The sequence below is a fragment of the Xiphias gladius genome, chromosome 19, assembly GCF_016859285.1.
Source record: "Xiphias gladius isolate SHS-SW01 ecotype Sanya breed wild chromosome 19, ASM1685928v1, whole genome shotgun sequence".
In the NCBI taxonomy this organism is placed as follows: Eukaryota; Metazoa; Chordata; class Actinopteri; order Istiophoriformes; family Xiphiidae; genus Xiphias; species Xiphias gladius.
In genome coordinates this window covers 9,144,141-9,172,120 of record NC_053418.1, presented here as the reverse complement: position 1 = coordinate 9,172,120, position 27,980 = coordinate 9,144,141, and the positions used below count along the sequence as shown (strand labels likewise).

General features: G+C 39.8%; 1 protein-coding gene across 1 annotated transcript; it reads left to right on the top strand.

Moving 5' to 3' along the window:
- The first annotated feature begins 77 nt into the window (after positions 1–77).
- Positions 78–26,023, top strand: sept5a (septin 5a). Its single transcript, XM_040155895.1, has 12 exons — positions 78–135; positions 284–297; positions 18,460–18,550; positions 18,854–18,940; positions 20,256–20,379; positions 20,529–20,663; positions 20,871–20,988; positions 21,185–21,286; positions 23,403–23,499; positions 23,614–23,749; positions 23,903–24,005; positions 25,658–26,023. Exons 1-12 carry the CDS (start codon positions 90–92, stop codon positions 25,718–25,720), a joined length of 1,116 nt encoding a protein of 371 aa, XP_040011829.1. The 5' UTR covers positions 78–89; the 3' UTR covers positions 25,721–26,023.
- The last annotated feature ends 1,957 nt before the right edge of the window (positions 26,024–27,980 follow it).

Genomic DNA, 27,980 nt, shown 5'->3' with positions numbered 1-27,980 from the left:
GTCTCTGTCCGGCGCTTGGAGGCGAAGCGAAAGGGGCCGCGGACTGTGAGCCGACGCTTCGGTGAAATCCAGGGAGGAGAGCGGTCAACATGACGACCAGCATCAGGTACAAAAGCCGGATCCCGGTTAAAACAGGTGAGAAGGATTCGTTTCTGGATTCATCTACACTCGGGTATTTATTGAGAATCAGCGCAATGACTGCTTCGTGTTTCTGTCTCTCTGGGCGTCGCTCTGCATCCCTGCACCTGCGCCTCCTCCTCATCCATCCTGCGATGGCCAACAGAGGACAACACAGAGGTAAGAGACGTCATTTAATGTGTTTATTTTTTTCTTTTTACGCGCGGTGGAAAATGCACATTTAATATAAGGCATCGTCCGTGCATAGCACCGCACAGCACGGCCCCGGTTGCTGCAGCATCAGCGCTATTTACGTTTCGGATCGCACATATTTGCACGTTATTTTGTCGGTTGTGCTGCTCTGAGTGCAGCCATGCCATCAAAGGCGGGGGGGGGGGGGGGGGTTAGGTCTCATTTTTAGACGCATATCTGGAGCAGGCCGGCGTCTCAAGAGGCGAGCGGCCAACATGGTACCCAAAAGACAGCATCCCTCCTCTCCATCCTCTCCTCCCCGACCCCGCGCCGCCTGCCGAGATACTAGCGGTTATCGGTCGCCGAGTCGTCCGATGGGCTGACCCAGTTGTCAGCGTTACACCAGCGCGACTCACGATGGCAGGCGCCGCCGGTTGGCCGCCTCGAGCGAACCCTCCCTGGTCGCCGCTCAGCTGAGAAACGCAGCTGCCACGTGAGCCCGCAGGGGAGGCCGCGTCTCTGGTGACCCCGCGGCCTCCCCCCGTCCGCCTCGCCCTCCGGGCACATGATGGTGTCTTCTGATGGCAGTGGAAGAGCGTGTTTGTGCTCGGCTGATGCAGCCAACCTGATCGTTCAAAGATTTAAAAAAAAAAAAATCCATCAACGACAAGATTCAGGAGCGCGTGACGCGCCGCAGGACTGAATTTTTGAGAGATAAAACTGAAAAGCGGGGAAATAGTTTCTGATGCAACACGGTTTAGTTAAACTTACAACCTTATAGCTGAAAATACACCAATAGGCGTAGTAACGGCAAATACTGTACTACAGCTCATGCATTATGGCATGTTTTCTATGTATAAACTCGTGGTGGAAGAAGTACTCAAATGTAGAAATACTCTAATAAAACTCATGCTGCATTCAACACCTTTTCTTAAGTAAAAGCGCAGAAGTATTCGCATCAGTACAAACTTAAAGTACCAAAAGAACAAAATACTCATCATGTAGAATGGTCCATTTCAGAATGATGTACATTATATTATAGGAGGATAATTACTGATGCATTCATGTGTACAACACTGTGTTGATGCGGCTGGTTAAGGTGGGACTAATTTTAATATACTTTATATGCTGCTGGACATCTTGTGAATTTTCCCCTCGGTGGCCAGTAGCATCTTCTTTTAACACCTAATAATACATCGTAATTTATCTGTTGATTATGTTTAGAGTTACGAATCTAAGACTGTAAAAATAACTACTAACTAAAGATATAAATGTAGTTAAAAAAAAAAAAGTACAGTATTTGACTCTGAAATGTAGTAGAGTAATAGAAAGCAGCATAACATGGAAACACTGTAAAGTACAAGTACCTCAAAATTATACTTGAGTACAGTGCTTGAGTAAATGTACTTGTTGACTTTCCAACACCGTATATACTGCTTAACCATTTACTGTACAGTGGCCAGTTTATTAGGTACACCTAGCTAAAACTAATGCCTTTCAATACGACAGCCCTGTTCATCTTTTGATTTCGTTGAAACTGTTTTAAAGAAGTGTTGATTTATTCTTATGGTCATTTTGAGAGCTGTGGTTGGTGATGCTGTTGAAATGGATTGCTTTACACTGAGAGGTGTTATTAAGTCTACTCTTACTGGTATAAATGCATTGACTACATTTTAGAAACACCTCTCGCTGTGTAAATACTGTTTTACAGTAACAGTATTTCTGACTTCTTACTGTTACACTGTTTTTTTTATTTTATTTAAAAAATTACATAATCTTGGACAGTTTCAGTAAACTAATCATAGTATTGTAAAATCTATATCAGCAAAATAAGCAGTAACTATAGTTGTCACATAAAGGTAGTGTTATAATATTGCTAGGGCTGCAACTAACAACCGTTTCCAGTATCAATTAATCTTCTGGTTATTTTCTTGATTAATTGTCAACCACAATTTCCCAGAAATTGCTTGTTTTGTCCAACCAACTGTTCAAAGCCCAAAGACATTTCATTTGCTTTCTTAGAGCCAAACAAATGACAAACATTTGACAAGCTGCAACCAGAAAATGTTTGGCGAATAAAATAAAAAAAACAAAAGAAAAAAAAAACTGAACGATTAATCAGTTATCAGAATAGTTGCTGATTAGTTTTATTTTGATCGAGTAATAGATTAACGGAGTAATCACTGCAGCTCCAAATATATCCCCCTGAAAACTAGTGGAGTAGAGTTATGAAATAGCAGAAAATAGAAAAAATATTCAAGTAAGGTACCAGAAAATTGTACTTAAATACAATATTTGAGTAAATGTACTTAGTTACTTTCCACCACTGGTTTTTGGGCAAAGCATATAAGATGCTTTGCACAAAAGCTTAACGAAACTATTAAACAGGGATAAGAAGCATAAAAACAAAAGCTCTACTTGTAAATGAAGAACACTTTTAACAAGTTGGTCTCTAATTCTTGCACTTTTATCTCTCCACTCTGTAGTATTCAGCTTTTTTTTCTTTTTTTCTTTTTTTTTCTTTTTCTTTTGGCAACAGAGGTGGTTCCCATCGTCATATTTGTCCAGTATTTAGTCTCCTTTGTGAACTTTGACCACCTCCACTGTGGGCACATATAAGCTGGTCAGGTTGCGGACAGATTTTTTTTTTCTCCCAGAAATTCACAGTTGGACCGAATCCAGTAGTTGAAATCATTGTGGTCACATGGTATCGCCACCACAGCGCACACACGCACACACACGCACACGCACACACACACACACACACACGCACACGCACACGCACACACACACACACACACACACACACACACAGAGACACACAAGCTTATGAGTCGAATGCTAGGAAACCTGGATTAGTATGATTGTTGCAGAGTGGTGTGCTTGCAGATGTAGCATTTCCAGTTTGTGCAGAATGAGTAATATTAAACAAGAATGACAATCAAAGTAACTGTTGACCTCTTCAAATAAATATATATCATCCACCCCTAAATGTATAGTGGTTCACTCATCTTCAGTATTCAATTACTATACAGTTTTTACATCTTGTGAGCTTTGTTGTTGGCTGTCATCCGCTCTTCGCTTCCACATACTCAACTGAATCTGACCCTGTTGGAGATTTTGAGAAAAATATTTCATATTCTGGACCATCCAGCCTGCGGAGGAGGAAGAGGAAGAGGAGGAGGAGGAGGAGGAGGAGGGAAGCAGCTGGAAAGCATAGTAATCAAGCTTGCTGCGACTGACTAAACGATGAGATCATAACTGCTGAAAGAGCCATTACTCAATCCTAAATCAATATTTCTCCTCTTCATCTTTCCATGTCTCCCTCCCTCTCATTGCCCTAAACACTCCCATCACTTCTTTTAATGTGATGTTGCGTTGCCAGGCAACGGTCTTTTTAAAAAAAGTCAGTTTTCATCGCTTCTCTGATACGAAGAAGTGGACGACACCATCTGACCTACCCACAATCCTGAGTGATGATTATTCTGTGTGTGGGTGGATATTTCACTGAACATTTTTCATCGCGGATCAGAAACTGAAAGAGAAATTCACAGTCACAGTTTTATCTACAGCTGGGATAAGTCGCCTGACACACAAGGATCAACTGAAGGATGTACCACTTCTAAAGTAATAGGGTCAGCATTGTAAAAACATCCTATCCTAACGGACTGTAAATCTTTTGACGTCACTTTCAGATATTTCCAGTGCTGCTACAATCATCTCAAAAACCAAACATCAGTTAGCAAATCAGTCTCACCACAGGGTCCATTAGTAGCTAGTTTGGAGCTTTTGATCCAATCACATGAATTTCCATTTTCTCTGAGCGCTTTTCATCCACGTCGGCTTAAAATTGAATAAAAACGGTTCATTCTTGATCTTGGAAAAAGCAGTCGGAAAAACAACCTCACCACAAGGTCCGTCAGAAGCTGTTCAACATCCGATTTTGTTGTCAGAAATAAGAAATAAATAACAGCAGCCTCATTATAGTTTCCTGCAAGAATGTTACAATCATACAGGCAGAAGAAATCGATCATAGAAGAGACATAAATACAAGTAATACTGTAGCATCAGCGGACCAGAATGTAATACGGCCACAAATACACTTAGCGTGTGCTTAATATTATACAGTATGTTCAGTACTTTATTTTCTTATAGTGAGTCAGTGTAACTTTTACTGAATAACAGTCACTGTAGCAACAAGTTGCAGTTACGGGATAATGGTATGTTTACATAGTCTAACAGTAGCATAAGTGGCAGAGAACCACCATAAGCTACTGGTCAGACAAGACAAAGTAACACCGGAGTGTGTTCAACTGAGAAAGCGTCTGTTCCGTAGCTCATGAATTCAGCTTTTTGTTTGTATAAGGAGGAATGCGTTATTTTTATTTGCTTTGTAAGAGGGATCCATCCTCTGTTGTTCCTCCTGCCTTTTCTCTTTTGTTGGCGGCATTTTTCCAATCTGCATCAACCGTTTAAAAATAGGAGTGTCGAATGCTCTGCAGAATGCAAAGCCCTCTGAGACAAATTTGTGATTTTTGGCCAACGTAAACAAAATTTATTTATGGATTGTTTTAAAGAAACCTTTATCATTAAGATTTATAATTACAAATGAATTACTACATTTTTCTGTTTAGAAAGGGAGACTTTACCTTAGAGAGTGAGAAACATGCAACCTTTATTTATTACTGATTTATTAACATATGCAGACTTGATGACTAATTAGAAAGTGAGACTGTCATACCCTTTACTAATGGCTGAATCAGTAACTTGAGTCTAAATGGCTCAGCAGTGTGCATTATTAGAAAGTGGTACCAATTTAAAGGTCATCTTGTGGAAATATCTCCACAGTATTGCACCTTGTTGTCATCTGTGCCGCGATTGTCCAGATTAAACAGGTTATGGACACCTTACACACTGGTTTCTCCCTGCAGCAGTGAACAGATGTTGAGTCAGATGCATTTGCGTCCGTGCACGTGTGTCACTTCACTTCAGATAGGCTCCACCCTCCCCTCACTCTCCCTCCTGGTCTTTAAACACACTCTCGCCGCCACAGATGGGACCTTCACCGGCTCCCCGTGAGGACCAGCTGCGGAGCAGGAATAGGCGCATCTCGAGGGGGGTTGGGTGGGGTATTGACACTGGGGATTTGAACCCCCCTGTGGCTCCTGCTCTTGAAAAAAGAAAAGCGAAGTCGTAAGAGAGGAGAAAGAGGATGATCCAAGAAGTCTTGATCTTCTTCTTTGACTATTTACCTTAGAAATAGTTTGATATTTTGGGAAATACTTATTCTCATTATGGTGGAGAGTTAGTTTGCAGTCTGCACCCCCGAGCAGGTTCCAGTCACCAGAGTGTTGGTGATCTACTCATCTAACTCTCTGCCAGAGAGCAAATAAGCATATATCCCAAAATGTTGAACTATTTTTAAGTACTTTTAAGTCACTTTAGGGGTTGCAAAATCATCTTATTCCACATTCCATCAAAGTTTCTGTGTCAGCTTGTTCAAACCCTTCACACTGAAGCTGTGTGAAACATTTAAAAATCCAGGTATTCTTTTGGCTGAACCTTTACAGCAAAAATTTAAATATTAAAGATGTATTTTACCTCATTTTAAACACATTTTCTCCACTAGGATGTAAAATAAAGTGTTTGGTTTCAACACTAACAGGCCACACAGCATCAGTTTCTATTGACTGAACAACCAGCAGGCCACCCCTTGCTGAGGGGCTGAATAAATAAATAGCTTACTTTTCGTGACCAGTTTTTTATTAGTTTTGACATAGGGCATGATACATAAGCCATCAAGGTTCGGAAAAGCTGAGGAAAAGCAATTCATGAGTCTCCAGTGGCATACAATATGTGTATAGGCCCAGTAGAAATAGGCAAATACGCATACAAATAAAATAATGGCCTAAAGGAGTAAAGAATCCAATGCAACCAAAGGAAATAAATAGCAATAAGATAAAAAACAAAAAGAGAAAAATAGAAGGTGAGACAACAAACAAACCAAATAAAGCTTGTTAGACGGATAGAGAAGTTTTTACAGCAGAATTGCAAACTTGAGACGCAGTAAAGACTAAAAAAAAAAAACAATAAATACACATCCCCATATATTAGACCCCTCTGTGTAATCCTTCCGCCTCTTAACATAACATATGACACATAGTCACAATAATCCACCTTAAATACTGTGAACCCTTAAAAACATATAGCATAAGGCCGTCTCTGTCATATTTTAGTGTGTGTGTGTGCATGTGTGTGTTTCTGCCTCTACAAGTTTTCTTCGGAGTATTTTTCCACTCTGACAGTTGCTACCTTTGTTCTTGTTCAGGGGCTTGAGGAGTTTCTTCCCTGCAGTGTGTTCACATGCACATACTTACATTTTGTCATGCTGCAAACATGCATGTAATGCCGGTGATCCAGCAGAGTCAGTGTGTGTGTGTGTGTGTGTGGTTGTCTTGTACCTGAAGCAACTCAACTCCTTTTCTTCTCTTACATCCTGGGTTTCATACTGGGTTTATGTCTCTGCTCTGCATTTCAGAAAGCTTTGGTATAGTAACAGGAGGCTGATCCAGATAGTGTGATTCTATGAAAAAAATCTTTTTAAGTATTTGGTCAACCTCGATATATTTGGGATTACAAGTTCTTTGGAAATAGAGATCAGGAGTCTGAGCAGTAACCCCATGAAACAAATAAGAGAATTACAATGATTTCATAAACGTTGTCGGTATAATAAACTGCAAAAAAATCTGAATTAAACTTCTATCAATCACAAACAAAGTCCTTTTTTTTTTAACCAGAAAACACTGAAATCTTGAATTGAATTTTTATTAAAACATTTGGTCTTATTCTGTATATTTATTGAGCTTGATAGTTTATTCTTGGCTTCGACAGAAGCAGTTGACAAAAGAAAACAATTCAAGGTCCACTTACTCACTTGTTTTGAGGTTTTTCGACCATATCGCACGGTCTTCATCGACAGATTGACTTTTCTTCAGTTTTTATGGAAAAGTGATTTTTAAAATGTCTATTGATTTTGAGCACCGTCGGGACTTCTTCTCATTCATGTTGACTTGAAAGCTGTGCTTGACAGTTCAAATTCTTGACCTTAGAAACATCAGGTGACAAAAAAAGCAAGTAAGTGGACATTCAGTTGATATTGTTTTGACAACTGCTGTCTCCACTGTCAAGAACGAACTGTCTTCAACATGGATGCTCAGTTTAGTGGAAAGTTTGAGCATCAGTTCCATATAAAACTGAGCAAACTCGAATTGCTGATGAAGACTTGTGTGATATGGTCAAAATGTCCTCAAAAAGCAGGCTAAGATTAGATCTGAAAACTATTAATCCCCAGAGGGAAAGTATTCTGCCCATGCAGTCAGGTCAGGTCACACCGAACAACATATAAAAACATGACATGCCACATAGTACTAACACTAACACACAAACTAACAAATATTCCAAGAGGACATTACTTTGTCGCCCCTTAGCCATTATTTAAAAAACTATGTATATAATGCAATCAATCAGTTCATAAATAGAAGTAAGTAAATGAACTTTAAATTTAAGATTGTTTTGTGTGCTGTCCTTTTCTTAGTGTCAAAAAATCCCAGGAAAAGACCAAAAGCAACAATGTGTTGGTTCATGTGTCAATACCTTCAGACTTCCCTACTCAGCCCGAAACCCATTCAATCCTTCTCAAGACTTTAACCTTGAAAACTGATCATAAATATACGGTTTCTTTTTTTCACTGTAGTTTTTAGCAAATGCTTCTCAAACAGGAGTAAATAGTGCATTTATTGGCGACTTTTTTAATATGCGGATTAGTACATATTTGGTCTGTTAGTGACTGTTCACAACATCAGGACAGTCCATGTGAAATCAACTTAAAATAAACTACAGTGCTCGTGTTCATCCAGTGCTACATAGTAGTGGATTGATGTGTTTTTGGATAACGATGGAGGTCTATGTCATAGAGGAATAAGATATATGGAGATTACAATACTTGCTAGTAGGATCGGTTGTTGGCAGTAAGAAAAATATAGAATATCCCAGACTTATCCTTGAACTTCCATCCTTTCTAGACACTTTCTTCTAACTTTTGTCCTGACAACATTCAACCAAATCCTTCTGCTAAATGTTCATGAACACCATTCAAGACTATGGCCATGCCCCTACAATCGTCCACTGTCATTGAATAGGCGGATGCTAAAACTGGCCTTCGATGGCCAAGTGTCCTTCAGTGAAGCAATTTTATTGTTGCCCGAGCAATTACATGCTGTCAGATTAGCATGTTCAAGAGCCAAGTGCACGCAGGCCTTTGTATCCCCAAGGAGAGAAAACAGAAGAGGAGGGGCGAGGCCAGGGGCTCAGGGTCCATTTATGTTGTTTTTATACACCTGTCCTTCTGTCTCACCCACCCTCACCCCTCCTATCACCCCTAATCTCTCCCTCTTTCCCTCTCTTGCCTCACCTACCGGTCAGCAGGCCACAATGTAGAGGAAGCATTCAGGGTTAATGGTGTGAAAGTGTCAGCTGGGCGGCTGGGAGATGCAGAGAAGTCATCAGTAATGGTCACCGCTCTTCACTGCTACATCGCAGGCCGTCTGGCTGTCTTAAGCCAGGGACACATCACATGATTTTAAACCCAGTTATTACCACGATTTGACCATTTGATGACTGATTTTAAAGATCATGGCCAGTCTGCCCAGGTTCTGAGCAAGTAACTTAATACATATGCTCCCGTTTCTCTTGAAGTTGATTAGATTTGTCATTGATTAGATTTGTACTTTTCCAACTACCCAGTAATTCCTGTTTCACTTAGATTTTTAGCCATGTTTGTGGTGTGGCTCTCGGGATGGCATTGATGGCCTGTAGGTCTCTCGTTCCACCTTCGGTCCAGACTGAAATATTTCAACAAATATTGGATGGATTGCCACTGAATTGGGTACAAACAATAATATTCCCCTCAGGATGAATTGTAAAAACTTCCAATCCCTCAATAACTTTTTGTCTAGCAAATTTGTGTGGTTTATGACCAAACACCCACGAAACTCATGATATTCCCATCAGCTTTAGCAGTACTAATTAGCAAATGTTAGCATTCTGAGACACTAAACTAAGATGGTTAAAATGGTAAACATTCAACCCTGTCTCCCTGAAGTTACCTTTCTATACAACTAAACTGCAACAACAAAATACATTTTGTAAAAAACGTAATCGGCTGGATTATGTTTAGCGTCAACGTATTTCTTTTTGTACAAAGAGCTGTCACACCAGAGACCGGGTTTCGCATCCAGAGTCCTGTCTGTGGTTAGGTTGCAACTACAAAAGAAGCAGGTTAGGCAAAGATTGTGGTTTTGGTTAAATGTAAATAAATATTTTGTGAGCCTTTTTTTTTTTTATTAAACCAGACCACCATCTTTCTCTAACCGTAACCTGTGGGTGCCTAAACATTACTATAAAAAAGCTAAATTATTCTGTAGTCACTACAAATGGAAATTGTTCTGCAAGATCGGCTATTTTGGTGGAAAACAAATACGTTGTCTGTGAACAGTTTACTGATACGTTCAGTATCAACATATTTTTGACTTGCCAAATACATAAATTAGCGACATATCCTCATTATGTTAATAGAAAACATAATCCAGACAAATTTACATTTCCCGTAAAACATATTTGTCATTGCAGTTTAGTTGTACAGAAACGTAATATGTAGGAGGCAGGGTTGAAACATACTACCTGCTAAACATAACATCCTAGCATAATCATTGTAGGTATGTTAGCATGTTGATGTGAGCATGAGTTCAAAGCGCAGCCCCACAGATTCACTAGCGGGGTAGAAGACTCTTGTTTGACTAACAGTAGTTCACTTATTTAGATTTTTGAAACATTCCTATAATCTGCTCCTTTCAGGAGGCCAAGAATTGCTGAGGACATCTTTGAAGCGAGACTGTAACTTTTGAAAGGAGAAATAACACATTCTTCCTCTCGAAGAGGAAAAGTTGAATTTGTAAGGAATAAAGCACAGCCTTCCCTCATTTAAGACTTTGAAAGGGTTTTGCTGCTCGAGCCACTTGGTCTGGTACTGTATGACCACTAGCTTGGCTCATGTCATGTACCTCAGATATTACTGTGTAACTGACATTACTGTGCCGGTTCACAGGTAATGCATTTCTTCTCTTCTGCTATTATGCTACTTTTTATCAGCAAAAGTGTCATAGTCTGCAGTAAGGAGAGACTTCTCATAACGACAAGGCAATTACCACTTTTGAGAACATCACTACATTAGAAGAGGGACTAGTTGGCAGACAGTTGAAATGATCACAGTCAAAATGCCAGACCGACCTTCTCATGTTAACCATAAGAAACTGTTAAATAAAAATAGTCTTTAAGAGAGCTACTTCTGTACTGCTGTTTGATTCATATTAAAGTCAAGTGACAATACTTCTGCTAGAGGAAGATATTCTAGTCCACCTGCACAAAACCGGACACGTCACCGTGGGTACTCGACATACATTATCTTGTACAAACACGCCAAGCAGTGGACCAGTCTGAGTGATCCTGTAGTTTGAACGCTCCTGACAGAAATCTCAACCAAGTGTGTTTTGTCTGTGACTGTAGTCGGAAAAAGCCGGTTGTCAAATGTGTGATGGGGAGTCTTTTCATGGTGAGTTAAGTCTTCTCCAGCTATACTTTGCGTCTGTGTTGTGGTGTCTTATCACTTGAAACTCCTTGGCAGTGCGGCGTGATGGGTACGCTGCTGGACCGGATTCATTTGGATTATGTCCTGTATGTGTGTGTAACTGTATTGTGTGTTTGTGTGTGTGTGTGTGTGTGTGTGTGTGTGTGTGTGTACCCTGGCAGTGGAGTAGACTGCTGTGGCCTTTTGAAAGTCACTTCCTTTAAGGCCACAACTTTGTACGAACTGAGAGGGAGAAGCCGAGCGCTGCCTGTTGACTGGGTGGCTGATCTTTGGATCTCTCCCTCCGCAGGACCGTCCGGCATAGTGACTGACAGACAAACAAACACACAGAGTCATGGTGGATTGAGACTGCATTTACAGAAGAAGTCACTTCTTCTGCTTGTTGTTAAAAGAGCATAACATTACAGATAACTTAGAGGCACAAAGTCACCATATTTTGTCCACATGCGCATCATGCACATTTTCCACATCTCTTCAAACATGTTTTGTCCAAATTAAAGGCAGTGGGAAGTTAGCAGCTGGTGCAGAGTTGAGCAGAGGTTTGTTTAAAAGTAAGGCAAGTAGTACAATACAAGTAAGTAATACAGTGTTATGTATAAAGCACTTTTCAAAGCAGTAGATACAAAATGCATTCAGTGCTGAAATGATAAGCCCATTCATTGTTTAGTTGACTGACAGAAAGCTGATGTTCGGCAAATTTTTACTTATTGAGCAAAAATGCCAAATATATTCTGGTTTGTGCTTCTAAGCTGTAAAGATTTTCAACTTTTTCGCTTTCTTGTCACTGAAAATTAGGGCTGCAACTAATGATTATTTTCATTATCAGTTAATCTGCAGATTATTTTCTCAATTAATCGATGAATTGTTTCGTCAATAAAATGTCAAAAAAATAGTCAAAAAACTTGTTAAAATATTCCAAAGCCCATTGTGACGTCTTCAAATGTATTGTTTAATTTGACCAACACTACTTAGTTTCCTGTGATGTTTGTCAAAGAAAAGCATAAAATCCTCAAATTTGAGAAGCTTTTTCTAAGCTTTTTGCTTAGGAAAGTGACAAAAAGGATCATTGCATACTGAAAATTATACATTTGAGGGGTTTAGACAAACAATTTGAAAACTTCATCTCAAGCTCTGGGAAATTAAAAGGGCATTTTTCACTGATTTCTGACATTCTATAGACTCAACAAATAATACATTAAAACACTATTCAACAGATGAATTGATAAAGAAAATAATTGTTAGTTGCAGCTCCAACACTAGGGAGAAAAGCGGAAGAGAAAATAGAAAAGAACGACAAAATATAAAGTTACCCGATCATGTAAAAGCCAAAGAGATGAACTGAGTTTGAAGATGCTTTTAAAGTTGCCCTCACATACAGTAGCTTGCTGCACTGTTTCCCGGCATTAGTCCTGACTCGTGCTTCATCCTTCATGTTACTCTGCACCTGCTGCCTTACATCCGACCTTCCCTTTCTGTCTGTTTGACCAGCTGGAAAGGGCCAGAGAGGTGAAGCCCAGCCGCAGCTTTGAAAACCTAGTCACTCTACAGCAGCAAAGATGCGGCTGTGTAGCTTTTACGTGACTTTCATATAATATAGAATCACATAACAGCCCTGTATTTGGTAAACGGTTTTCTGCAAGTTGTAAGCTCATTCTCCGGATGTTCTTTGGGCAGTGATAGACTGAGGAAATCCTTTGCGTATATTGATATTTTGTGAGTTTGACCATGTATGTGTTCACAAATCAAGTGGAAGGACACAATAAAAACTTATACAGGCTTAAAAGAACAGATTAAAAAAATAAGAAAGGACTGGGTTGGCTGTCCCAACTAAAATAGTCACAGTAATATGTCATCTCAGAATAAGCAAAATTGCTAAAAGCTAATATAGTTGTATGTCTTTCTTAAGTACCTCAGAAAACCAGACAAATACTTGAAGCCAGTAAGACAGTCCATCACCATTAGGTGACCGATGTAACCTCGCTGAAGGGTCACTCGCTCATTTATTTGCCTGTATTATTTTGTATCTGAAGTTTATAATCCACTTCGGTAATCGAAATAGCCACTTGTTCCAAATCTCATCTGGTAACTTAACATTTAACTCATTTAACTAAACCCAATCCCAAGTGTTTTCCTGAGAGGTAAAATGTGAATGGGGGGGGGGTGCGGGGACAGCTGGCACGGAGAGAGACTGAAGTCGGGGGGTTTACCGGGGGGGCTATTGTGATACCATTTCAAGACATCTGTTCCTTTTTTCTATTCAGATTGACCCTCCCACCCCCCTCCACATAAACTAACACTCTCTTTCATGTCTCTCTATAATGACCTAACTCTTCTTCTAGCATCAGCACCACCGTGGCTGAGAAAACCAGGACTGTTTCCTCCCTTCGGGAGACATCAGAAAGACCAGACCACAAACTTTGTATCTGAGTCAAGTCCCCTGTCTCCCTCCTGTGGTGTGGAGTGGGACTTTCACATCCTGTACGTGGCATCACCACGGGGTGTGCCTACTTGGGGAAAAAAAAAAAAATTGCTCAACTTCTGCTATTCCAAAGAGCATTTAAGCTCTGCTGCCCACATCATGTATGAGTTGGACACACCCACACATACACACACCACCGTCACATCTGGAAGCAATCGAGTCCAAGCTCTGCCATGAAATATACCTCATTCACCTCTCCACATACACACGCACGCACACACACACACACACACACACACACACACACACACACCCTTGGAGTAACCAGAGTAGACGACATGGTGGCTGATTTCCTTTACATCCTTTTAATTATAGTCTAGACCAGTGCTTTTCAAACGTTTTTAAACCAAGGAAACTCTACAGTTAAAAAAAAAACACCATGGATATCTGCTGTAAGAATTTATTTTAACAAACTGATTGATGGACGTTCTGTAAAATACATGTGACATGTGTGAACTAACATCAGTGTTAAAGGAATAGTTTGACATTTTGGGAAACATGCGTGTTCGGTTTCTTGCAGAGAGTTAGATTAAAAGATTGATACTGCTTTCAGGTCTGTACAGTAAACATGTCACAAAACGTTAAACTGTTACTTTTGATTAAAGTAATGCATGCCAGAGGGAAAAAAAAAAAGAAAACAGAAGTTTTAAGCTATGTTGTTGAGTGGATTTGTAGATAAACATAAGCTTCAAAATAAACAATGGATAAAAATCAGTATGCTAATTAATGCTCAATATAAAATTTCCATTTTGTTCAAAAGTAAAATGATCTTGAGCTGTGTTGAGGGTTTAGATGTATCAGCGTGTCTTTGAGCTTGGTTTACAGGGACAGATCTTTCCATCACTTACTCTGACAGCTGATATTTCTTTTTTTTTTTGTTTGTTTGTATGTTTTTTGGTTGTTTCTCTTCTTTTACTTTTTTTGTGGTCAGTGGTTAATGGTAAGTGCTAAAATAAAACATAGCTTAAATGTATCACAGGTAGAGAAGGCGTGTGTAGTTCGCAAAAAAATAAAAAGAAGGATTACATTTTTCTGACTGCTGTGAACTAATTTAACAGGTTTTCAAAATTGTGATTTCAATATGAATTTCTTTTTTCTTTCATGTTGATACATTTAAAGATGTAACATAAAATGTAGTTTGCTCAAGAACTACACTCAAGTACAATTAAGAAGTTCTTATACTTTAGCTGAGTAATTCTAATTTATACTACTTTATACCTTTGAGATTAAGACTTTGCATTAAAAACATATGATGAGGTTTTAAAATACAACACATTGTTGAAGATTAAACTAGTGGATTCCAACATTTTTTGCTGTGCGACGCCCTACAAAAAGTTGCAGTATCAACTCGGGGCCCCTTGTCACGTTTCAGATGTTTATGCGCTGTTAGCAGCTCAACCAAAGAGACATTTCCCCTCTAAACATTTCAGATGGCTTCATTTAAATAACCGTTCAAATAAATAAAGAGGTCACGTCATATACAGTGCTTAACAAAAAAGCAAAGATTAGAGAAAAGTACAAAGCGGACTACAAATGTGTGTACCCCGACTTTCTTTTTTCTTCTTTTCTCTCCCATTAATCATCTCACGACCCCTCGGATTTGTCTTGTGACCCTTTGGAGGGGCCCGTCCCATTGGTTAGGAACAGATTAAACTCTTTAACTTCATATAGAGCAGCTGAAAAGACCTACAACAACTCGAGCAGCTGCAAGAGTAAAATGCTACTGATGAACTGATGCATCAGTAGCATCACTTCGATTAAAGCACATTTTTTTGTCGTTACTTCTGTACATCGACTTAAGTAGGAGTCTGAATGCAGGGTTTTCACTTTTACATGGTTTTATTGGTACTTTTACTTAAGCTAAGGATCTGAGTCCTCTTTTGTAATTCGGTGTAATGTGAATAACAATTTTTTTTATTTTTTATTTTAAATTGGAAATGAAAAAAAATTCCAGCACCCTTGGCTCGTCTTTATAGGCACTCGCAACGAACCTCAGGTGTATACGATGCTGAGCCGCCTCTGTTCAGCGCGCACACACACACAGAGCATTCACTGAACATATGGATTGACAAGTCAATTTACTTGATAAACTGGTAGTCTCACTCCATAGGCCTGTACTTGCTGCGCTTATGTCTTCAGCTGATGTTTGTTCTGAGCCGCACTGCAGCTTTTGTCACTGTCAAGTTCAGACAAGTTCTTTATTGTTTTATATCTTTTAACACAGGTAGACAAAGCATCTACACTTTCTGCCCGTCCGTCTGTTCCTTCCTCTTTCTGATGGTCATTTCTCTCAGCACAAGAGTTTTATTTTTCAACCGTTGGAGCTGGGGGAGGGAATACAGGCTGAATGAATGAGTTTCTTTTAGACTTTTGCTTCTTCCATCCCTGCCTTGTTTCCTCCCTCAAATTGCCACCTCTCCCTTACTCCCTCTCTCCGTTTCCCTCCCTCTAAGTGAGAATTCCTCTGTACCTGTCTGAACAGGGAGTGTTGGACCGCTGTAGGGCAGAGGAAAGAAAGAAAGAAAGAAAGAAAAGAAAGAGGGCAGGGAGAAAGACAAGAAAGGGAATCAAGAGAAAGAAAGTAGGAGGAACAAAGGGCACATATTTAAAGAGCACAAACAGGAAAGAGGTGTGTTAGAGACAATTTGGGAAAAGAGAGAGAGAGTGAGAGACAAGTTTCTCCAGGTCTCGAAGCTTCAAACTTGCTGTATCCCGTTCCCTGCTGGGCTTTTTTTTTTCTTTTTTTTTCTTTTTTTTTTTACTTTCTGAGACCCGTGGCTATTTTGGTCTGTCACAGTCGGAGCGGTTTAGGATGGATGCCATCATGCTGCAGGAAAAACTGGTGGAGCGGCTGCTGTGCCCACGAGTGAGAACGGCCAGACAGAAGGTAAAGAGATAGATTTATGGGAAGAATCGGTGCAGAATAGAGAAAAGAAGTGGAAAAATATCAGGAAATGTTAAGAATACAATGAGAAATAAAGACACAGGGTTTAGGATTAGTTTAGAATTACATAAACAAGAAACCCTCGCACCTGTAGACTCGCTGCCAGCATCTATTTGGTGTTATCTCTGCTTTTCTCTGGAGGTGTTTGAGTTCAGTTTGCTCTTGTGATATTTCTACACAGTGAAAGATTTACTGCCAAGATTATTTGTCTTTTCCCTTTCTTTTTATTAGATTAGTCATTGATTTATATGCAGTTGTCCTCATTCTCATTCTTCGGGCTCTTTCGCAAGTGTGTCTGCCATACACTGACTCCACCAGTTGTGATTTTTTTTTTTTTTTTGGGGTGTGTGAATGTGTGTTTGTTTTTATAAATGCAGTCCTCACCCAAGGCGGCTGTCGGAAATGCCTGTGACAAGTTATGACAGCGTATAAGGACTCTGACTGCGTGTTTGACTCGTGTGTTTGCAGAGTTCGAAAAAAAAAAGTAGAGCTTTTCAGATCGGTTGAATGCAGCTTCTGTCTGTGTGTGAATGCTCTCTGCAGGCCTCGAGTGTGTATTTATATCCACGCATGTCAGCGTGTAGTACTGTGGGGTTGAGATGACGTTCTGCCAGCTGCAGCAGAGAAAACCTGCATCACTGAGAGCCACTGTCTGACTCAGTGAGAGACTGGTATCCTGTTGTTCTCTTTGTGTGTTTCTCAGAGAGATTTAGTGCAAAAGCGGAGACGCTGGTTATTCTCAGCTGCTCACTGGGGAATGCTGTGCACGTGTTTTTCCACGCAGTTGTAGAGTTTCTGCATTATAGATCTAGTCTGTCTGTTGTGGTAATTTTATAGCATCAGACGCTGCCAGGTCCATTTTGTGGTCACATTAAAAATCCTCAGAGCCCTCTTACAGTTATTTGGTGTCCGCTTCAATTTTTATGCTGATGGTTTTTTTTTAATGCTTTCTGGTGGAGCCCGAACAAATGTATTAGTTGAACTAATTCATACCTTTTTTTCGGATAATTCATTAATTGTTTAAATAATTTCTCAAGCAAAAATGTCAAATAATGTCTGGTTCTAGTTTCTAAAACATGAGCACGTGCTACAAGCAGCGTTGGAGGTAGTACTCTTTACTTGAGTAAGTGGCGATATCACACTGTATAAATACAAGTAAAAGTCCTGCATTCAAAAATTTACTTAAGGTAAAGTATAAAAGTAGTAGCATCAAAATAGAATAACAGTACCAAAAGTAAAAGTACTCATTATGCAGAATGGCCTCTTTCGGAACCATGTATATGATTTCACTGGATTATAATTATTGCATTAATGTGTAAAGGTTTGGCTCATTTTACTTTAAATACTGCTGTGTAGCTTGTGAGTGGATCAATAAAGTTTTATCTTATCTTAGCCTATAATTCAAATTTAAATCGTAATTTATTTGTCCATTATATTTTGTAGTATTAATCTGAATCTGCAAAATAACTAGTAACTGCAGTTATCAGATAAATGCAGTGGAGTAGAATTATACAGTGGCAGAAAATTGGAATACTCATTTAATGAAATGTGTTTTTGGCTTTGTACTAGTGCTCAAACAAAACAAGCAATTTGGAGACATTGAGACAATAATTTAAGGCTGCGGTTACCAATTGTTTTTATTATTGATTATTCCGCAAAATATGTTTCCTCTTAATGGAATAATGTCACAAAAATGTCTGCCCAAGGTTATGTCCTCATATGGTTTGTTTTTTGGGAAAAATCCCAAAGATTTTTCAAATAACTATCACAGGCTATAAAGAAAAGCAGCAAATCTTCACAAGTGAGAACCTGTAACTAGAAAATGTTTGGCATAAATTAAGCAATTATCAAAAAAGCTGCCAATGATTTTTCTGTCAAACAGCGGTCTGATCGAATAATCATTTCAGCTCCACTATTACCATCAGATAAAGTGAAAATACATCAATGACACTTTCTTTCACAAAGAATTAATTAATGCTAAACACCTGCTCCTTCTTCTTCTTTGTGTCTTTTTTTCTGTCCCAGGAGAAACAGTATGTGGGTTTTGCAACGCTGCCCAACCAGGTCCACAGGAAGTCTGTGAAGAAAGGCTTCGACTTTACACTGATGGTGGCAGGTCAGTTTGCAGCTGAATGGGCAGACCGGTCAGAAAATGTTTGTTCAAACTGTTTTGGAGAGACGCTGATTTGACGTTGACGTCCCTTCGGAGAGGTGTTTCTAATATTTAGCCTCGCCCCATTGATATAAATGTGGTGGATAAAACATTAGAAACAAGATCATTCAACAGCACCACAAGCTACGGCCTCTAAAATGGCCATAAAGTTGAATCGACACCTCTCTAAAAACAGTTTCAACACAAAAAGATAGGCTACAAGCTTAGTTTTGGCTACATGTAAACTACAGTCTATCTGTGTTGCAGGAGAGTCTGGTATGGGTAAATCCACCCTGGTCAACAGCCTGTTCCTCACAGACCTCTACAAAGACAGGAAGTTACTGAACGCCGAGGGTGAGTCTTAATGCTATTTATTATCTCCCTGTATCAGTCGAGGGGAATGCACTGCTCTGTCAATAAAAACACTCTGAGGTCTCGAATTTATGCAACGCAGACCAACATCCGTCTTACATTTAATCAGCTCACACAGCAAGATATTGTAAGTCATTAGTTAAAGGATAACTCTGCTGATTTTCTGCTGATTTTCTGTCCGATTTTTTAAAAGGTTTTTTATTGTTAGTACCGCTGGTCCTACTAATGAGTGATGTCTGCGGAGCCAAAGCCTGATGTATCTCGTTCCTGTGCCATAGAGCTCCACTGCTGTCTATAAGCTGTTAAAAACACATCTGGATGACACGTTATCTGCATTGCTATGAACATGGGCTCTGTGGTTCGCTCTGAGTCATTCCCATGTACACCATCCTGCTGCTGTAAATACGGTCAGGGACGGGAAAACGGATTATACTTTAGTACTCTGACCCCCTTTGAGAAAAGTAATGTCAGCTTTTCCCCAGATTTCATCATTATAATAGGTCAGATGTGTCAACTTTATTTGATATTAGTTCACCTCTTGTACTCTTCACTAAATGACTCATATATTAACAAGCTGATGTTGGTTTTATCAGTTGGTTCAGTTAAACCTGCCAGTTACTGGGTGTAAATCCTTAGTGACAACAAATCTCTACATACTAAATAGTTTGTGTAGTGCGACCTTTTTTTAATTTAATTAAGTGTGAACATGTTATAACAAGGATACGTTTGACTTTATGAACTGGTGGTCCAACTGCATGGAGAGCACCAAATGTGTATTAATCCATCAATGAAAATTCTCCCTGGCAAATGCACTATTTATTCCTGTTTGAGTAATGTTTGCTAAGAACTACAGCCCCCGGCTGCTTTAGGACTTTTTAAAAATAAAGTATATATCCATGACCCGTTTTTAAAGATTTGTACCTTCAGTCAGCAGCTGAGAACAAGACGGGGTGTGGAAGTTAGAAAGTATTGAGAAACATTGTTGATTTGGGTCTTTTCATGGGATTTGTTTACAATAACAAAAATATAGAAGATCAGGAGCCTTATCCTTTAAAGGCAAATGTATTTGTAAAGCAGCTTTGTAACAAGTTGAATTCTGTCTGTCTATCATGCCACTATTGCTTAAGGGATAGAAAAAGAATTTAAAAAACCCCCTGAATTACTCCATCTAGGCCTATTTTTTCACCATTCACTGGCTTGTTCGCCATCATCCCTGACCTGCTGTCTCACCTGTTTGGCCTCACTCTCTCCCTGTCACTAAACTTTCCTACTCCTTCTCTGTGTCGATGCTTTTCAGAGCGTATCAACCAAACAGTGGAGATCATCAAACACACCGTGGACATCGAGGAGAAAGGAGTCAAGCTCAAGCTGACCATCGTAGACACGCCGGGGTTCGGAGACGCCGTCAACAACAACGAGTGGTGAGCTGGAAGACTTGCTGGTGTTGTGTCTCTCTTGAGTTCATGGTTCCTGGAGCAGCTGCTAATGTAGTCTTTGCAATGTATGTGTGTGTGTGTTTGTGTGTGTGTGTGTGTGTGTGTGTGTGTGTGTGTGTGTGTGTGTGTCCTAGCTGGAAGCCGATCACAGACTACATAGATCAGCAGTTTGAGCAATACTTCAGGGATGAGAGTGGGCTGAACAGAAAGAACATCCAGGACAACAGAGTCCACTGCTGCCTCTACTTCATCCCTCCGTTTGGACACGGGTAATAACACACACACACACACACACACACACACACACACACACACACACACAAACACACAGGAATACAGTCTGAAGTCGGTGTCCAGGTGGAATAACAAATGCTGACAATTCACCACCTTTTCTTCCTGCAGATTTTTCTGCAACAGTTAAAACTGTTTTGATTCGGAGGCTTTTCTCCTGCTAACTCTGGTTTTTCTCTCCGCAGGCTGCGTCCAGTGGATGTCGAGTTCATGAAGGCTCTGCATGAAAAAGTGAACATAATTCCACTTATCGCAAAAGCTGACTGCCTCACGCCCAACGAGATAAAGAAGCTCAAAGACCGAGTGAGTCCCAGACCCGTAGCTCCACAGTGCATTTGAGATGTTTGCTGTCTCTTCTATTCACTATAACATTTATTCTGATCTGTCTTGTGTGTGTGTGTGTGTGTGTGTGTGTGTGTGTGTGTGTGTGTGTGTGTGTGTGTGTGTGTGTGTGTGTGTGTGTGTGTGTGTGTGTGTGTGTGTGAATTTGTGTGTCTAGATACGAGAGGAAATAGACAAGTTTGGGATCAAAGTGTACCAGTTCCCTGAATGTGACTCTGATGAGGATGAAGAGTTTAAACAACTTGACAAAGAGCTGAAGGTGAGTTTGGACAATCAGACGCCCGTCACGATAATTTACTGATTCACTGTGAGTGGAAGTAAGTGCCCCTTTGGCTACAGATTGTGAATCTAAGTAAATCGAATTAGGGCAACAAATAACAAACATTATGCAGCTCATTGCATCTTTGAATTCATAATTAATTTTACATATTTCTGAGTTTTTACTTTTTTTATGTTTGTGTTTTTATTCAGTTTTAATCCCGTTTTATGATTTCTTTTATTTTACATCATTGGAATTGGTTTTATCATCTTATCTTTTATGATTTTTGGTTTTGTTATGCTGCCATGTAGTAGCACGGTGTAACTTGATTTTGTGTTTAATTTGCTGCCTGTTGTGAAGCACTTTTTAACTTCAGTTTTTAAAAGTAAATAAAGATTATTATTATTATTATTATTATTATTATTATTATTATTATTATTATTATTATTATTAACGGAATAAACATTTAGATTTAAAATGATATGACTTTGTACTGGCATCAGCTTCATTTAGGGATATTTATTCCAATGAAATTTAGAGATATTTTTACTGCGATGTTAATTCAATTACAGGAACCTTCTTGTGGTAGATATGGGATGTGATGTTGTCAGCTGTATAATCTTAATGGTTCACTTCACCCCAAAAAATCAGAGTGAAAGTTCATTCTTGAGCTTTTTAAAAGAAGTTGGATAAAACAATCTTAACCCAAGATTAGCTTTTCCCGGGTTTTTCCAGCCGTGGTTTTCCTCAGCAGGCCATCATGCAACCTATCCAAATATGAAATCTCATAACCCCTAGTCTCTGTTCAAAGAGTGCCATACTTAGATCAAGGATTAAGGAAGACCATGACATGAGATGAAAAGCTCAAGAAAAAATGTAGTAGTAAGTGCACCTTGTGTTAAGATATTGTTCCATATTTTCTCACATACTACTATGGGTGTCTGGACATGCAGATCGTTTCACTTTTATGTGCTGACATTTTAAGACATCCGCCTCTAAACATTATACCTCCCCCTCAATACAGTGGAGGTGAACGGCGTTTTGTTTTTTCTCCTCACGTGTGAAAAACTAAGCGGGAACGTGTCTTTCCAGACCCCACGGCCTCATTATACTGGATAATCCACAGGCTTCACTGTGAGCTACTGTTATAGGGAATTAACCTTTGCGAGAAAGCTGATGTTGTTAAAAGTGTTCACAGCGAGCTCTGTGGATTATCGAGAATAAAGGCTTCGGTATGTTTCAAACCAACTATATCATACCATTTGCAAACATGAAAGCGTTTTTTTATGTGTCCTGAATGGCCTCAATCGAAGACAGGGCAAAAGGTCTGGCCATCACTGCTTGCCTGACCTTCCTCCAAGAGTTCTGTGTCTTTTGCGAGTCTTTGTGTGTTTTCGCGATTAATGTACAAACAAGCAGAACAGTGCAAACTCCAGAAAAGTCTTTACTGTGTTATGGAAAGTAGTTTTGTGAAGAACATAAAACGGGACCTTGAGATCAAAGTTGAAATCTTGCCAAACCCTTCTTGGATTGGGCATGATTTTTGGATAATCTATTTTGAAAAGCCAAAAAAATATTCAACACAGCCGCACAATGCTGCTGTCAGAAGGAGGGTTTCTGACAGGCACATTGTTTGAGGCACACTGAGGAGCCCTTCACTGGGACACTGTGTCTAGAAAGACGAGTTGCGCTTTTTCAAATGTAATTTATTCGGTAATTTAACTAACAGAAATGAAATTAGATTTACCGTCAATGTATTGTGGTGGATGCAGAAATCTCAGAGACCTCAAAACCGGGGCACATAAAACTAGGTTTACCTACATGGCTAGATACCATGGGGGCAAAGTAGAGAATGTGCCTTTTTGTAATTTGGGTGAACTGACCCTTTAACATTTGTGTGCTAGCAGTCAAGCAGCGGCTCAGAGGTGATAAATGTGATCTTGCGGTATGAATCCACTGAAAACAGTCTTTTTTGTGTCTCAACAATTACAGTCAGGCTTGTCTTGAGCGGCTGTACTGCTCTGTTAATATGTGTCAGGGCACAGCATGCTTAGTCAGCTTTCGCTGGGTAGATGAGGGTCAATAAAACAACCTGCCCTCATGTCTCTGTGTGCAGGAGTGCACCCCGTTCGCTGTGATTGGCAGTAATACAGTGGTGGAGGCCCGGGGGCAGAGAGTGAGGGGGAGACTGTACCCCTGGGGAATTGTTGAAGGTATGTTCATGTGTCATCTATCTGTGCAGCTCTCATCGGCCCATATGCGAATCAGACACAGTTTGAAGGCCATAACTTGGATTCACAGTTCATTTTACATATTTCTTTGCGCAGTGGAGAACCAGTCGCACTGTGACTTTGTGAAACTGAGGAACATGCTGATTCGTTCACACATGCACGACCTGAAAGACGTAACCTGCGACGTCCACTATGAAAACTACAGAGCGCAGTGCATACAGGAGATGACCAGGTATGTGTGAGAAAAAGAGTCTGGTGAGAAATGAAAGCGTGGGAGAGGGTGAAATGTTTTGTAAACATTTTAGACGATTGCTGATGCTCACAGATTTCTGTGCAGGTTTGTCTGTTTCACTCCTCCTCCTCCTTCCTCTTCTCGTTCTCTCAGTAAACTGGCTCAGGACAACCGTATGGAGAGTCCCATCCCCATCCTGCCGCTGTCCACTCCGGATGTGGACACTGAGAAACTAATCAAAATGAAAGACGAGGAGGTATGAAGCATCTTTTGCTGTTTCCACAGACAATGAATGTTTTTGATTTCTTTTAGAGGATGGGGCTGTTGTATGAATGCGTCTTGCCTCTGATACCCTTGACAAAATACTAAATGTAAGGATTAGTCTATGCTTCAATCAGTGCACCTTTACTCTTTATTCTTTTGAAATACACTGACCCCACCCATGGGACACTTGGCCTTGGTGGTGTTACTGAAGGTGCGTTTTGGTCTGCACCAGACTCAATCTTCACACAACTTTGACCAATTATACATTGTTTGAAAGATCCAAGTTTCCCGATTCTATCTGTGCAAAACATTTTAAGATTCTCATATCACTGCAGCAGCTGTTGCCAAAGAATTGGTTCAGACTTGTGTCTGTGGCTACAACGTATTTTCGAAGAGGAAAGGCCATTTTTGTTTGTGCCTACCTAACTTTGGTTCAGTATCCCTCATCTCATTTTGACTTTTTGGTTGTAAAACTTAAAGATTTACCTTTAGAGGAGAGGAGGGCTTGTGCACAGAAATGTTGGTGTCTGGTAACAGATTAAAAAGTCCTTTACAAGTGTCAGACGTCGTATATATTGCCTCAGTACAAGCACAGATGGCTGCTAACTTTACAGTGGGATGATTGCATAAAATCCATTTGCCACTGAGAAAAGAATTAAACTCTCATGTCTGTGTGTTAAATATTGGAGCTGGAGTCACGAGCTGTTTAGTTTAGCTTTGCATAAACGCTGGAACGAGGGGGAAACAGCGATCTGGCTCCGTCTAAAGCTCAGAAATCTGCCTAACAGCACCTTCGGAGCTCACTAATTAACACGTTACATACAAAAACAGTGATGTGCGGTTTTAGGGGGAGGGAGGCCGGCGGGCTTTGAACCTCTGTGGCCGTCCAAAGACAATGTACAAAACACCGTGCTCACTAACCGTTTCTGTAGCCGGAGATACGGCGCTGAAGTGCTGTGTGGATGAATAAATTATTGTTCACGAAAAAAAATTTACAACACATATCTCCCCCCGAAACCACAAAAAGTCGTTCTTACATTTCTGTTTGTGTACAGAGTAAACAAGCTGTCAGCTAAGGTAACCATCTCTTAGCTCCAGCTCCGCGCTCACCCACGTGCGTAGATCAAGGTGAAGCCTTTAAGAAAAAGTACGTCAACACTTATTTCCATATTCTACCTCCTGCACGAGCCCCAAGGCTGCAGGTGCATGAAGTAACAAACAAGTGCATAGTGAACGACAGTTCTTTTTTTTTGAGAGAGAGAGCTAGAGCACGAACATGATTGGTGTTGATCTTCCTGTCTAACCCTCAGAGAGAAAACATATGAGCGTATGTCCCAATGTGTTGAAATATTCCCTTAACTCAATGGGCGATCTATACCAGTTCAAATAAAAACATTCAAAGAGAGTGTTAAAAGGATGAAAACAAATGTCTTCTTCTTCTTAAATGATGACCTGAGGCATGAAATTTCTTCTCATGTACAAAGAGCTACCTCATCAACCAATAGATACACTAGCATTAGTCCAAATCCTACTTTTGCACAGTCTAAATGTTTCGTCTGTGGTTTCAGGTTGAAACCTTGTTAACTCCTAAAACCAGTACAGGATTTAATGTCTAACCCTCCTAACTTTCTGCTCTGCCTGCAGCTCAAGAGGATGCAAGAGATGCTAAACAAGATGCAGCAGCAGATGCACGAGAAAGACCAGTGACATCTCCCGGAGCAGAGCTGTGCTGAAGCGCCACCTGCTGTTTGTCCCCTGAATGACAGTGAGACCTTCAGACAGTGAACAGTGGATATCATGTGTTTGTGGCAACTCTAGCTGTACATTTATCTTCAGTTTGGTGCTTTGTATAGTTTGTCTGCCTGGAGGGTTGTTTCGTCAGAGGGTGTTTTTTCTCTGAAACTATCTGTTTGCCTACTTTGACCCCCCCCCCCCCGCTGTCGTTTAACAGTCTTAACCTATAAAATATTAATGTTTAATTTAAATTACTACTCAGTGTATCTAATTTATAAATGCAATGCTAAACTTTTTGGATATTCCGTCAGGGTATGAACATGTGTGCTATATGATATTTTTTGTAAAGAAATTTAGGTTGTTGGTGATGTTTAGATTTGAACATGGATATTGTTTTTTATTATGTCTTTGTATGTGTGTGTGTGTGTGTGTGTGTGTGTGTGTGTGTGTTGGGTGCATGAGTGTATGTATTTCATGAAATTTCCTTTGATAGCACCAGCTATCCGTCCATAAAACTCCCATTTGTTTGACAAAGGTACCACATTGACTTTACATTTATTAAAACCCAACTTTTGCTCTTGTTTATTTAGTCTCTGATCCTCATAAATACCTTCGTGTAACATTTTTTATGTATGCCAAGTCAAAATGTCCTCTTCCAGCATTTTTATATATGCTGACTGAGCTGAAAATGCACTTATTGCCAGTGGCTAACTGTGAATGGAGAGCCTTTGACATAATGAGAGGGTTGGTGCATGTGCAAGCGTGCTGCCATTACTCATATGCGCTAAATGCTGTGGACCTATTTTTACTGCTTTATAGCCGATGCCCTGTGCTTGTATTAAAATGCATCATGGCCTACACTATGCTTCGTTGCCACTATGAGATGGTAAAAATAGATCAATAATGAGGAGCAAACGCTGTGTTTATGCTTCTGTCCCATTGAGCGTGTTTGTGTGGGTGTGTGTGTGTGTGTGTGTGTGTGTGTGTGTGTGTGTGTGTGTGTGTGTGTAGACTCTGCTGATGCTGACAAACATTAATATTTTGCCTGCAGGCTCTGAGCTCAGCCTGTGCCCCATTTATATTAAGGTGTGACAAATAAACCCTTGTTTCTCTTCAGTCTGGCTTCACTGCCCAATGCTTGGTCTCTCTGAAGATTATGGAGCCATACACTAAGTTCCAGCGAGCACAGCACGACATCCTCACTTCCGGATGTCAGAGTCTGAACAGCAGGGCTCAGAGCTGTTGCTGCCGCAGGAACATTATCTGCTGTTTCATGTTTATCTCCTGCAGACATTCTTCCTCCACACTGCACAAGGCATCTTCTCCCTGCCAGTCAGAAGGGACACAGGCAGACAGAACATTAGTATGAACAGTGGTGGAAAGTAGCTGATTACTTTTGCTCAAGTGCTGTGCTCAAGTGCAATTCTGAGGTACTTGCAGTTTTATCGAGTATTTCCGTTTTTCGATACTTTATACTTCTACTCCACTACAGTTCAGAGGCCAATATTGTACTTTTCACGCCACTGCACTTATTTGGTGACTTTAGCTACTTTGCCGATTTAGATTATTAATACAAAATATGTATTATTATAGGTTAAGCAGTTTAAAATAGGCCCCACCTTGACACATGAATGAATCAATAATTATAATCCAATAACATCACTCTGAAATTGGCCATTCTGCATTATGAATATTTTTACTTTTATGGTTTTACTTTGATACTATTACTAAAGCAAAACTCTGAATATATTGATTTTATTTGTACAGTAGCAGAATATTTTTACACTGTAGTATTACTGCTTTTACTGAAGTAAAATATCCAAGTACAAGTAAAAGTCAACTATTACTACTATAACTAAAGTAATCAAATAAATTTAGTTGAATAAACAGTACAATATTTGCCTCTGAATTGTAGGAGAGTAGAAATATACAGCAGCAGAAAGTAAAGTACAGTATGTACAGTACTTGAGTAAATGTACTTTGTTGTTTTCTTTGCTACATGTTGTGATGCAGATGTGGATCGTAACAGTTTGTAAGATACTGGTAATGCTTTATTTTACAGGTTCATAATTTCCAAGGAAGTCTCCTGGAAAGAACTACATAACTTGGTACTAATTATAGGGAAAATAGGAAAATATGAATTTCCTTGAAATAACTCAAGCTAAACCCAAGTTAACATTCAATCACTAATCATTTATTATTGGAAACTTTGTTCCTGATATATGTTGACTTG

Excerpts from the sequence above, each read along its gene's own strand:
- sept5a (XM_040155895.1), top strand. The coding sequence starts at position 90 with ATGACGACCAGCATCAGGTACAAAAGCCGGATCCCGGTTAAAACAG. Across the intron at positions 18,551-18,853 it reads CTTTACACTGATGGTGGCAG|GAGAGTCTGGTATGGGTAAA; the intron begins GTCAGTTTGCAG and ends TCTGTGTTGCAG. Across the intron at positions 18,941-20,255 it reads GAAGTTACTGAACGCCGAGG|AGCGTATCAACCAAACAGTG; the intron begins GTGAGTCTTAAT and ends GATGCTTTTCAG.